Source organism: Antedon bifida, chromosome 11, assembly GCF_963402885.1.
Source record: "Antedon bifida chromosome 11, ecAntBifi1.1, whole genome shotgun sequence".
Lineage (NCBI taxonomy): Eukaryota > Metazoa > Echinodermata > Crinoidea > Comatulida > Antedonidae > Antedon > Antedon bifida.
The window spans coordinates 18,451,277-18,465,487 of NC_136236.1; the positions used below are offsets into that span (position 1 = coordinate 18,451,277).

The window sequence follows — 14,211 nt, forward strand, 5'->3', positions numbered from 1 at the left end:
GATAGGCTTAATTTTTATATGAATTAATATCTACATTTCATCAGCTTTCATAATAAATTATAATCATCAAGGTAACCTTCAATTCTGAAGAGCTGTAAGATATTCAAATTTACTGCGAAGGTGAAATTACACGGCCTACGTTATTCAAGTTTTTACGCGTGATGACGTCATTAAAATGAAGATAGTGTCAACTCATGATAAAGATAATTAATTAAGCAAACACATACTGAAAGTTGTGCGAAATTCGAGCACACATAACCAAGATGCGCTCTGTTGAATGTGATAATCTACACAAAAAGATAACAAATCCTAATTTTTAAATTCAAGTGGCCATTTGATGACGTCAAAACATTTTGTACGTAAAATGTGTACATGAATTCATATCTACAACTCAATGGCTTCCAGAATAAGTTAAAAAAATCGGGGGTCATCTTGCATTCTGAAGAATTATTTTCATTTTAAAAAAGACCTATTTTTCACCATTTTCAGAACTTTTGTAAAATTAATGTGCGCATTTTGTCATTTTTAACGTGCTCGTATAGCGTTATTTTAAGTCGGAACTGACTCAAATTTGGTGAATGTACTAAGGATGGTGAGTAGAATGAGATTTGTAAAAAAAATTCATGTTTTTTACGCGTTTTAAGTATCGCGCGCGCAAAAACGCATTTTTGCGCAGTAATTTTTTGAAACACGCAAATGGCCTAATTCATGCTCTAAATTGATCAAAACTTAATTTTGAGCATTTTAAATTTTTAACGCGCGATATCACGCAAATTTATTTGCTAATATTTTTACCCTTGATCTGAAGTTTACGTGTAGTGAATTTCATTAATATGTGATAATGAATTATGGAGATATGATTGATAATGTGATTTCGCAAAATGGCGTATAAATGTCGTCACGGATGAGTGATCACGCTGGAAAGCTTATTAGGATTAAGTTATATTATTTGAAAGATATTCTGAAATTTTTGTAATCATTGACATTAAACTTTTTGAGATAATTGTTACACAAAATAGTGTACAGAAACAATAAAAAGAAAAAAAATAATAAAGATTTTATACAATAACAATAGGTGATCATTTTATTCTAAATGATCACCTAATAAAATGATTATAGCAACAAAAAAATATCAAATATGATTATATGATACATATTTGATGACACAGTAATGGTTATATTTTTAATACAAATAATTTGTTACCGCTCATGGACCCTGAGGGCATCTGCACTCAAACCAAAAGAGAGAGTCCAAGTTCGAATCTCTCTTTTCTTTATCCTTTTAATACAATATATCAAAATCAAATAAGAATAAATTGAATAAGTATACCTTGTATAGATTCACAAGGATTTTAAGTTCTCTTTTATTTAAAAAAATTCAATAAAAAAATTACCATAAGAAATATGTATTGTGCCTGTAAACTGCAAATATGACAGTATCAATTATTATATAATTATTCTTCAAAACCCATACTTTGAAATTGTCAACATTACGTTATGACACCCACGAGAGCAATAAGGCTTTAGCTTTCCTTCATAACAGCATAAATTCTCTATTTAGATAGGCCTAGATAATTACACACTGAGGAATTATTGTCTTGTACTGTTGCTTGTATTTGTGATGCGCAAAAGGTGACAAAAAAGTGAACATTGATCAAACCTAAGCATATTATAAAAGTTGCTGCGCTGCCATTCTAAAGAAAGATTTAGGTGTTGGCCTAGACACTCGGTTTAATGAAAATTATTTGAATAAATGTAGCCGAGTTATAAAATAAATAATTAATGTTTTTATATTCATACAATGGAACAAATAATTATTCGTGAAAGATGAAATGTTCTATTTTTTTACTTCATGAAATTATTTGTACCATTTCACTCGTAAACATTGTATCGATAATATGCAAATAACATTAATAGATGCAAATGATGTTTGTACTGATTTATGCTGGTTTTATGAATTTACAAAAGATGTTATCATACTAATGATGACTAATAATTAAAATTGAAATCGATCAACAAAAAACGCGGCAGATGTATCAAAGTACAGCGACTGAATGAATAAACACGTACAAAGACACGGTTCAAGAACCATTGCCGCGGCTTATCAGTCAACTAATTGTATTGAAACCGACTGTCTCAAGTGGGTTTATAGTCATAACAATATTTACATTTATATATTCAAAATTGCTTTATCATATCATTGTGAATTTATTTATACATCAAAAATATCCTTCCAATTTTAAAGAATGGATAATTTACAGCTGTAAAACAGTTTTAAAATATACAAGTAAAAAGTTCAGTAAAATTAATGATTACAGGAGAGGTAATATGAATTTGAATATGATCGTAACATTTCAAAACAGATTTTTTTTGCAATATCAATCTATAAAATCATTTCAATATTTATTTATAACTTTATGGGCTATGGTAATCTTGATTTGGTCCTGTAAAAATTCTGTATTTTTATGGTTATGTTCCATGTGACACTGTTCTTATGATAAAAGCATCACATGTGATATATAGGTAATACAATCACATAATTTCTGTATGGCCAAAAGTTAGACCCCATAAACCTTGTAAATAATAGGCAAACATACCAAGCTGATACATTTCCCTTATAATTCTGCTTCTACGGTAATCATTTTGAATACGACATTTTGTATTATCCATATCTTTTCCAGACATTGTTTTATTTAAAAAAATCAATTAAAGTAAGATTTATAGAAAAAGTCTGTAGAGAGTCGTCAGAAAAAACAAAGATATTGATTGATAATAGAACATTTAGAACTCGGCTTAATGGTTTTTTTTTTTTGACAGCTTAATTAAATTCTACATCAGAACACCTTCCGAGTGTCTGCAACAAACAATCCTCATTCATTTGTTGACATTTGACTAGATGAACGTAAATCAAAAATTCAAAGAACATGGCGCCAGTTTTTTTAGATTGATATTTGCAATTAAGAAGTTCTCTTTTCTCATTATTTGCTAGCGTATACTTACCATTGTTACATTCACAATGATATGTCATCCAGTCGTCGATGCACATGGAATCGACGGGACAAGGATCGGACTTGCAAGGGTTCTCGTAATTGCAACCAGACATAACTTTTATTTCGTCCTGAACAACCAGATCCAAAGAACCAACTTTGACACCCTTCAAAGAAATCAAATTAAAAATCAAATTATGTTTTGAGAATAATCAAGAATAAAATTCCCAACTGCTATAGATTATAATTTAATGTCAACTCAATATTTAATTGCCTAAAAAATTGACTAGAACATTTTTTTTCTTGCCCATGTTGGATTTGCCCGACGGAACATGAGCCCAAAGCTAGCATCCATTGGCTGGGGCCATCAAGGACGTCAAAGGCGGAGCCTACAGAAGCTCCAACGATATTAGACATTTTAAGATAGTTTTAGTTGCTCTTAAGGATAAAAATCATGGGTTTTTAGAAAGGTTTTATGGGGGACACATAAGCCACAGCTTCATAAACCTCTACACCAGTACAACTATTTATGAAAATTACTTATGCTAGTACGGTACGCAATTAGTAAAGATTCTACCTGAATGCATCCTGAAAATCCACTCTGAACGTCTCCTTCAACCATGATGCCACCAACCTCAAGTATACTAACAGGTGAACCAGCTATTTCATACACAACTATCTCAGTTTGCTAAAAAAAAAGCAGGAAAAAAGAGTGGTTGATAGTCTGCTATTAGATAGTGCTGTAGTTCAATTATATGGAAGGTTAATATCAGTGATATAGTTTTTATGATCGGATGATACTAGTTTTACTTCAACAAACGAAGCAATTTTCTTCGTTTTCAATTAAGAATATAACTTACGGTTACTTTGCCATAATCCAGTTTGACAACGACTTCCCGGTTTTTCCATTCAGCTTCAACATAATGCCACTCTCCATCATTTATCTTCATACTGCTAACTGTTGTTATCACATCCTCCCGGTAACGATATTGTACGTATCCATTCTCAACCTAAATAAAGATTTTTTTTTTTTCAATTTAATATCGTATGCAGATTGGGATGGAAAGGAGGTAAAAGATGACTTTAGGGAAAGGTAAAATCAAGAAGTTTATTTTGTTTATTCTATAAGAATTCTAATATATTAAAGTTGTATTAAGAGGTAACATTCGCGACACAAACATTGTCACTTTATTACGGGTTTCTCCTGAATATGGAAGTGCAGGAGTGTTAAAAGAAATATACTTCCTCTTGTTCCTTTCACAAGAGTTGCTTTAATAGGGTGTCTCCCCCCTCCCCCCAAAATGGGTTCTACTGTATTAATATCGCTTTAAAAATACATATATTCTTATTCTACAGTAGTAAAATATATTGTATTTAAATAGGAAAATGATGTTTAAAAAAATATTACCTCAAAGAATATTTCTTTTTGACTGTCTACTGTACCAACTTTTATGTACATCAACAATCCTGCTGTAGCACGTGTTCTGAACGACACAGAATTCTTCCATGGGAGTGTAATACCAGTCGGCATAACCTCATAACGTACTACGCCGACGCCATCAAATCTCTTAGGTTGGCTTGACCCTAGATTAGTGAAAATTCAAACACTTAATACGAGAAATGTAATCTTTGGAGATACACTTGATTGATTTTCACACCTTAGAAATTACATATACGGAGTAATGATGCATATTGTCTACGATTATAAAAACAGATTTTCAATTCATTGACTACTTCTCACGTTCATTGATAAAATGTATCATTATTATATACAAAGTCAATAATGACCTGAAAAAAACAGAAAACATTTTTCACACTTTCACACACATAATTGTTTTATTATTAATTTATTTATTCAAATATTTTGTTTAGTTTTGCTGAATTGAAAACAAAATAATTTATTTGATAAAACAATCAAAGAAAAAAATAGTAAACAAGGTCTATTTTCTAGAAGACAACTTTCTGGTTTAAATAATTATAACCGAATATTTTGTACTCTTATAAAAGTGACATGTTTGGGTTTATTCTTGTCTTCTGAAAATTAATAATTTTATCTACAAAATGTTATACAAATGTTATTTTATTCATCTGTATTTGACATATTTGGGGGATAATACCCTTTTAAAAACAATAATAAAAACCAAAATAAGTAAAGTTAAAATTTAAATTTTCTGACAATAACCACAGTTTAGTAATGTAGAATCCAATATACTATCTAAAGTTGTAATTGACAGTGAAGAGGAGATAGTAAAAATAATAACTCTCAAAAACAGGTACGATTTATACGAGGGCATAAAATGCAAATATATAGTTGGCAAATGCTGTAGCAGTTAAATTCAATTAATTATAAAAAAACAGATGCATATTAGAGATGATTTGGAAAATTTAACAAATGCAACAAATAATTCAGAGAGACTTGTGATAAGAGCTGACTAAGTGTACAGTGTGTATCCTTCATTGTACGCGATGTCTCATTAGATTTAGCAACTTTCATAAAATCAATAGTAACGAATCGTTGAGCTTAATTTCCGTGCTTTTCACATTTCAAGTGTAATGACATCACCGCTGTTGCACGGTACATTTTGCGAGAAATAACAATGAAATGCGATAGGTTAATGTAAACGCCCCAAGACTGTATTCCCGTTAGTGGAATGTGTTACAGCGTAGGTATGATGTTACCCACATACCGTTGGCTTGCGCTACTTTTTGTTAATGTAGGTAAATAGGACTTGACAACTGCACAAAGGGACTGATTACATTAGCGTACTGATATCAAGTTACTTCAATATGAAATCAATTTATACAATGTTATTAAAAATTGCATCAATTATTATCAAATTATGTTATGCTACTAATCATTAATAATTATTAAATCATTTTAGTATAATAATATTAATAATATAAATAAAACTATGACATTTAAACTATGGTATTATGGGTAATACAGACATTTTTTTTATAATATTGATTTTAATATGATTTTGTGTTAGAGGATCGAATCTTGGCAGAAATGTTTTTCTTATATTGAAACTACCTCTTGTAGAACATCTTTCTGTGTTGTTATGCTATGTATTATAAAACAGTAGAGGGACTCCAACAAAGTGTGCAGTAGGTGTGTCCTTTAATTTGGGTTGGTCATTGTGTTAAAACATTTTTTTTTTTTGCTTCACAGAAAGTGTCCCCTTAATAGTCCTTGAATAGGGATGTCCCTAACTAGAAGGGGTCCTAAAGTAAAAAACATAATTATCAAATAATCAATCAATACATTTTTTAAATTAATAAAATATATAACAAGTTTATTTAAAAGAAGAACGTTATTTTATACCGTTGAAGCAAATTAATTTCTTTTTTTAACAGGCAATCAAAATACTATTACATAATGTATTATTCAAAGCTATAAATTTTAACACATCATTTCAAAATAAATATAATTTTAATTTACGAGAATAATAATTTATATCACACACTGTTAAATCAAATTAAATATAATATCATTGTATTATATAAAATAATGACATGTGTTACATTAAAAAGGAGTGCGGTTTAAATTGTAAATTCAGTTCGATACTAATAAATATAAATTTACAATCTACAATATTTTCATCATTTCATAATAACGTCTTATTATTTCTGACCTATTTATTATTCTCTTCACGGTATGCAACAATATTGACGTGAACTATTTAAGATATTAGTAAATTTTGTAATTATTCTAGAATATGTATCTCATATAGTATCTTATCCACGTTACAAGCTATTTCAATGGTTAAATGGTCTAAAGTGAACTAGATATCTTTAATGTGTTATTAATGTAATATGTATAAGGAGAGAATCTAAGATTTCTGGTATGGGAAGCATTTAATAGATTTCAATCTATAACATTTGTACGATAAGAAAGGTCCTAGAACATTAGTTATTTATTCAAATTGTTGTTATTGTACGCATATGGGTATCTGAGCGACCAAAATTATATTTGGAATTTTTAAAGCTATATTTAAAAATTATCCGCCATCTTTGATCCAATATGAATGATGTCTGAAATCCTTAGTTTTCAACATAGGCTAGGGTTGTAGGCATACAATTGTTCATTTTGCTGATTGCAAATATCCTCAACATCCAGTATCAAAATCAACAGACTTTAACATGTGAAAACCAATCATTAACATTAAATTGAAATAATTCTATGTTCTGAGGAAAATGTCTATATTATTCAACCTCAAGGAGTATTTACTGTAAATGAGGTAAACTTTAAATTGGATTTTGTTATTAAACTGTTTACATTAAAACCTTCCAATTTATAGGTGGATGAAAATTGCTGGCAGACAGAAAAAGAAACCCATGTTTTTTAAACGAACACAAGCCATTTGGGTTACTATTTATAGCATTAAAACTATTTTCATTAGACGTATTATTACACGAGTTTTATCTTTTATTAACACCAAATCTTCTCTGTGAAAACTTTAACCTTTGTGAAGTTTCTTTACTTTAGTTTAAACTCTAAAAAGGCGACAATTAGCACAGAATCCAACAGGCAAACAACAAACCAATCTATATTCATTATATTTGCAAGGTAACGCAAACATTAGCGTGAAAGAACTTCCCCTGTGACCAAACTCCAAATTGACAAACACTACCCACAATGCATAGCAATGCCTTGAGGGCCCTATACGAGGTGTCTATCATAGGATGATTCACTACCAGAATAAACACCTCCCCCTCACCTTTGATTTATATACTCAATACGAAGAAGAAATACTCTAATGCGAACACCCATAGGCACATTCAAATCTCCATGACAAAGTAATAGTCAACAGTTTTTTTTTCTGTTCTGGCTTGTTATGACTTAAAAGAATGTAATGTGTTCTTTTACTTCGTCTACTGATTGACGGTTCTCTAAGTGGCTTCCTCTGGTGACTATAAAATCAGCTGAACTTTCGAGGCAAATTGGATATTATTTGGCGGATAATTGATGTTCTGCGAACGTAAAGAGTCATCGAGCCATTTCAAGACGGACAATAAAATTGGAGAGCTAGTTCGAAAACGCAGTTTATGAGTGAAGTAGATATGCAACAAGCTTGCAGAAGGTGTATGAGAAAAAAGCACACATTTGAAAATTAAGGAGAATTTTATCTTGGTTAAATTACTTATATTATCTGATCATTAATATCATATTTGATTTATTCAAAACTATAAATATAAAACACATAAACTATGATATTTTATCTCCCTACGTCGTGTTGTTTAATTTGTTGATTTGTAATATATTATATAAAATGTATTTTTTATAAATAATAATAATAATAATAATAATAAGTAGCTAAAAATAAATAAAAAATTACTAGATACATAAGATTTAGATGCATGTATTATAATAAATTCCCTATGTGAAAATAATGTAATTAAATATTGTATATCATTAATATGTTAATGAACCATTTGTGCTTTAGTTATTACTTTGTTTTGTAGTTTATATCAATGTTATTCTTTCTTTATATCAATTGTTTTTATGTTTGTAGACCCCTCTTTGATGTTAGAATGTGTACTTTTTATTGTAAGATGATGTGATCCATCTCCTTCTCTTGTTAATTGCCCCATGAGGGATGAATAAAGATATACTGGGGATTTAGAAAGCTATCCCTGGTACCATAAAAATTGATTGTGGTTTTTATTTGTTCTCATCTGTGTTTGTTCTTTATGGTAATAAATAATATATGAATATTTAAGTACCTTGTTCACATCGTTGTCCGGTATATCCCTGCCGACACTCACACTGGTACGTGTTCCATTGACTAATACACGTCCCTCCATTCTCACAAACACCCTGGCGACAGAAGTTCTCTTTTGCACCACATCCAGACTCTGTCAGATAATCCTCCACGCTTGAGGCGAGATCTAGTAGATTGTCGTCGATCGTTACGTCTCGTATGCAACCAATAAAATCTCTACTTGTCACTTGGAATGGGTCTGGCACCTCAGGGAGTCCGCCAATTATGAACGGACCAGTTAGATCTAAGAATCTATAAAAATAAAAACATAAAATATTTTATATAATGCATTCCAAATAAGGTAAAAATGTACAAAATAAGAATATGAACAAATTTACTTCAATTTCGTTAGATCATCAATGGAAAATTCATTTATAATCCACCATGATAAAATGTCCTCTGGTCGGATTTGAATCTTTGACCCCTTGCTTACCAGGACTTTATTAAAATGTATTAAAAACATGCAATTTCTGTTACTATCTCAATACAATTATATGCCTAATAAAAATTTTCCCTGGCTGGAATCGTTCCTGTGATCCTTCACTTACAAGAAATTTATTCATACACAACAAAATGATACAATTTCTGTTAATATCTCGGTAAAATTATGTTTAATAAAATGTTCTTGTATTGTATCAATAATTTGAAAATCTACATCTAGATAAGGGAGTGTGGCGCAGTGTGTTGGACGCTGAGCGCTCGTTGCATTGCTTGTATCCTTTAGACAAGACACTTCACTTATGTTTGCCTCTCTTTCCACAAAGGTTTACAAATGGGTACCTGGTAAGATCAAAACACAGCTTTGCACTGATTACTAGCTGCATTATGGGAGTATGTTTCCATACGTGTTTGACCCAAAAAATGGCCGGGGTAATAATATCTTACAGTGCTTGGAGGTTTCACTTTATAAATCCAGGATATTATTATTATATCTTATATCACCTATTGAATATAAAATTTATACTGAATATATCCAGGATGAAGTCATATTTAGTTATGTTCCCTCACTGTATCCACTTACTTCTTTTCAGTAGTAGCCTGTGTGGCTCTTGCAGCACATTTGTATTCTGTCTCTCCGCTGGATCCAAAATGTAATGCTACCTCAACATCGCAGTCATCAATAGATATTGTTGCCGTCTGAAATATAAAAAAGTACAAATTATATTGAGGAATGTTTTAAAAATATTAATGGTATTAAAAGTGAAATTCTACCAAATTTAACAGTTTATTATAGAAAATAACAGTTTAAAATATTAGTGTGGTAGGATTTTAAATAAGTAAAAGCATTATTAAAATATAAATGTCTCCATCTTCATTCAACAGAAAGTGTCTCCATAAAAGGGTGTCGCAGGGGTTCAATTTGTTAATTGAAATAAATCCAATACTTTTTCTAATCATTGAATTTTCTAAAATCATTAAACATCATTAAAATAACAAATATTCACATTTTATGTAATATAAAAAAGTCAGAAAATTGCTAAAAGAATATTTTCTTTTAACTCTAACATTTAGATATAAGATATGTATAGATATGTGTAAAATGCTGTATTAAATGAATAATTCTTTTAAATACAGCATAATTTTACTTTGAAATTCCGAAAACACTATCTAATATAGCGTAACATTTATTTCTAAAAGAATATTTTCATTTAACTTCGTATGTAATCATGTGTAAATGATGTATGTACCCTCTAATGTATTTCTTCATATCAAATGAATAAATTCTTGCACGGTATAACTTTACATATTAATATACCTGAAACCTATATATTTCAGTTGAATGATAATGCGTACCCATTTTCCATAAATATTACCAATGACTCATGTATTAAATAAAATTACGAAACATCTGTAGAGTTTATTTGGCCGCAGGTTATGTTAACTCACCACTGCCTAGAAGGAATTTTTTTTTTTTTTGGGAAAGTAAATTAAATGGCTAAACTTGGCCTACAAATGAACACGATAAACATTTGTGGCGCATAATGAATTTGGGCGTTCCATACTTAGTAGTCTGGGCACTGTAACCAATTTTAATACTAAATAAATATCTATACATTGTACATTTATTGATATTCAGTAATCTTGTTTTTGTGTGTTTTTAAAAGATAACTAAAGAAATGCCAAGTTGTAGTATAATATATTATATGCATGCAATTTTTTTTATCCAAATAAATTTTTAACCAGAACTGGTGACAGTGATAATTAATAAATTTAAATATCAAAAATGTTTGTTAGGAATGTCTAAAGACACTTGCATGTCTAAAGACACTCGCATGTCTAAAGACACTCGCATGTCTAAAGACACTCAAGAGACTATGTTAATCCTTTATGAACATGCGAAACATGTTGTCTATTAAACAAGTCAAGCAGGCTAGACCTATGGCATTCTTTGTTGCATTCTGTGAATCTCATTCAACTTTTTTCATAATTAATAGAGTTCTTATCAAACTATTTCTAAGCAGAGGTAGATTCTGTTGTGGGGTAGTGGAGATTTTGGTTTCACGATATGATCATCTTTACAAAAATCCACTTGTTTGCTTCTCCTACTCGAAAATTAAAATGTTTCAAACTTGACATCCAAAAAGGATTATTTAAAAAATGTTTGGGAAATGATACATTATAGCGAACCATTCAATTTCGGCCAAACTGGTCCATGGATGTTCAATATTGGGAGAGTTTTATTGAATCATATAAAAATACAGATTGATATTAATAAACAAATATTAGTATAAACTTGGTAGGAAAACATAAGGCAAACACAATCATTATGGTCAAATAAAAATAATAATATACTTGTATACACAAATTTGTTATAATATATGGCGTATGCTAGTAACATCAAATAGTAAAAAAAAGAACGCACAAATTTGATGAGGGAGAGGACGTGAAACTAACATTTTATTTGGCCTTAAAATATAAAATTAATGTTGACAACGACAGCGGCATCATTGTTACATTAAGAATTTTAAAGGTTATCACACATAGTTCTGAACATCACTTTAACTTTATTCAGTAATGTTTGAATTAAATTATCCATTTTAGGTTGTCAATCTCAATGATAATTCCTACTAAACAATACAGAACTTTACTTATATCATTCTATCAACAGTAGGAACATCAAAGATAGCGAAATTGAGAAATGTAATTAAGGTTGTGTGCACGTTATGAGATTGTACACATTAAAATTCAGATGTGAAATTCACACATATTCCAGCAGCTGATATGCTACCAAAGTTACTATCAGAAATTGTATCCTAATGTTAATCACGATACTGTATGATCAGTTCCTTATATTGCGACCTAAGAAATACATAGTGTTCCTAAACTTATGTCTCCCTCACGCAAGTTAAACAACTCAAAGTGCGTGATATAATTCCTGAACGATCATAAAATCAAAATAGTATCCATTAATGGAAGCACTGATGAAAAGTCTTACTGATGGTGACATCTAGAATGGTTCTGAGACCTGTCTTAAGCTCTGTCTACACTATCAAACTAGTTTGACAAAAAAAGTGTGATGTGACCAAAAATGATAGTGATATGCCCAAATATGGTAGTGATATGACATCATCATGTCCATATATCCTAAAGCAATGACTAAATCCATCACCTTAGCAGAGGGCATCTGACATCAATTATTCTAAACTATTCATTTATAAAATGAAAATACTTTTACAGACTAAGCTCTGTCTACACTATCAAACTAGTTTGACGAAAAAAAAGGTGATGTGACCAAATATGGTAGTGATATGCCCAAATATGGTAGTGATATGACATCATCATGTCCATACAGTATATCCCAAAGCAATGACTAAATCCATCACCTTAGCAGAAGGCATATCTGACATTGATTATTCTAAACTATTCATTTATAAAATGACAAATCTCCTACAGACGACGACTAATCCTACAATATAAGAAAATTTAATCAATTCTTCTTTTTAAAATATTCTTAGGATGACATTTACAGTATATAGGTGTTGATGACTCACTATACGCCACCAGGTATTCTCGTTTTTATAATCTCATCTGATCGCGTAATCACTCCATCATCTGGCAGCAAGCCCAGGGTATCGTCCTTCTTCTATCATCTCATTTAAATAAACTTGGTATTCTTACATTGTAAACAGGTAATATTGTTTAAGAGAAGGCAGTTTTTTAAAATAATTTTTATGTTTCCTACAAAAAATGTAAGAAAGGTTTATCTAATTTAAATACTGAAAATTACTTTGTATGATAAGTAGGTAAAAAATATAATTAAGGAAAGCAATTTTTTAAAACAACTTCTGATGTCTTACAATAAATTGAAGAAAAAAGATTTATCACATTGTAAATAAAGACACTCAGTAAATTACATTTGTAACTAAGAAAGAATGACATTTTTTAATAAGGTTGGTTTTGTCCTACAAGGAAATGGAAGAATATACAAACAAAAAGGAGAAGAAAAACCATTATTCAAAATTATGCTAAATGTGTATATCAAATTGTTATGAAACATATCTTTTTATTTTTGCTAATTTTTTGTATTAAAAGGGACTTGCATTCTACAGAAAAAATAGGTTTTTCTTCTAAACATGAATTTGAATGAAATAATAGTTTCTTCAATGAAAAGCTACACAAAATAAAAGTAATTTTTTCACACAATAGCAATAAATAAAGTTATTGCATTGAGTAAGAAATAGTAGGGGACTCTTGGGGAGTACCGTTTTTTTTAATGGGGTTACTGTTAGCAATATAATTCAACTTCACAGTTAATTCTATTAAATTTGTGACCAATATGGGAGCTCCTTAAACTCACCTTATGACATAAAATGGCGACAAATAACCAAGTTGTATTACATGGAATTTATTTTGAAACAAGTGAAATATTTTTTGTTAGTGCAATAATTTCTTTTGAAAAATTGAAAGAAAATGATAAAAAACAATCATTAAAAAGCAGCTAAAAGGGTCTACAGAATAGAAAATTGGAATATGAAAATTCTATAATTATCAAACTACAAAGAAAATAATATATTATATCAGTTCAATTTTAAATACTGCAGAAAGATTAATAAAAGAAAAAAATATATATATTTGAATGTGAAGATTAACCCATTAAAAACATAATAAAAAAGGCACTGAATAATGTTCACATAAAATTCAATCAATCACGGTTATTTTGCAAATGCTATTTAGAAATATATACTATATATATATATAACTACCACCATTGCATTTTTATTACCATTTGAATGAATAACAAGTAACATTTTGCACCAATATTATTAAGCAGTTACCAGTTAAAAAAGCAACATATTCAAATAAAGTCTTCTAAATTATAGTCTACAAGAATGAATCCACCATCTATCTAGTTTTAAAAGCAGAATCAGAGGTGGAGGCAGAAAGGGATATCTCCCTCTACTGAAGTTTCTTGGGGTGGTGCAAATACACCTCCAACCCCTTTCTTTCCATCTTGGATT

At 29.9% G+C, this 14,211-nt stretch overlaps 1 protein-coding gene across 7 annotated transcripts in view; it reads right to left on the reverse strand.

The window, feature by feature from the left end:
- Positions 1–14,211, reverse strand: part of LOC144855481 (cadherin EGF LAG seven-pass G-type receptor 1-like) — an 89,411-nt gene that overhangs the window by 23,037 nt on the left and 52,163 nt on the right. For all 7 annotated transcript variants that reach the window (XM_078713364.1, XM_078713365.1, XM_078713363.1 and 4 more), the window contains 6 exons: positions 9,774–9,889; positions 8,715–9,004; positions 4,396–4,571; positions 3,848–3,997; positions 3,565–3,675; positions 3,001–3,154 (listed from right to left, as the gene is read on the reverse strand). In XM_078713364.1, the coding sequence (XP_078569490.1) occupies positions 3,001–3,154; positions 3,565–3,675; positions 3,848–3,997; positions 4,396–4,571; positions 8,715–9,004; positions 9,774–9,889 (997 nt within the window). The remainder of the gene's footprint in view (positions 1–3,000; positions 3,155–3,564; positions 3,676–3,847; positions 3,998–4,395; positions 4,572–8,714; positions 9,005–9,773; positions 9,890–14,211) is intronic.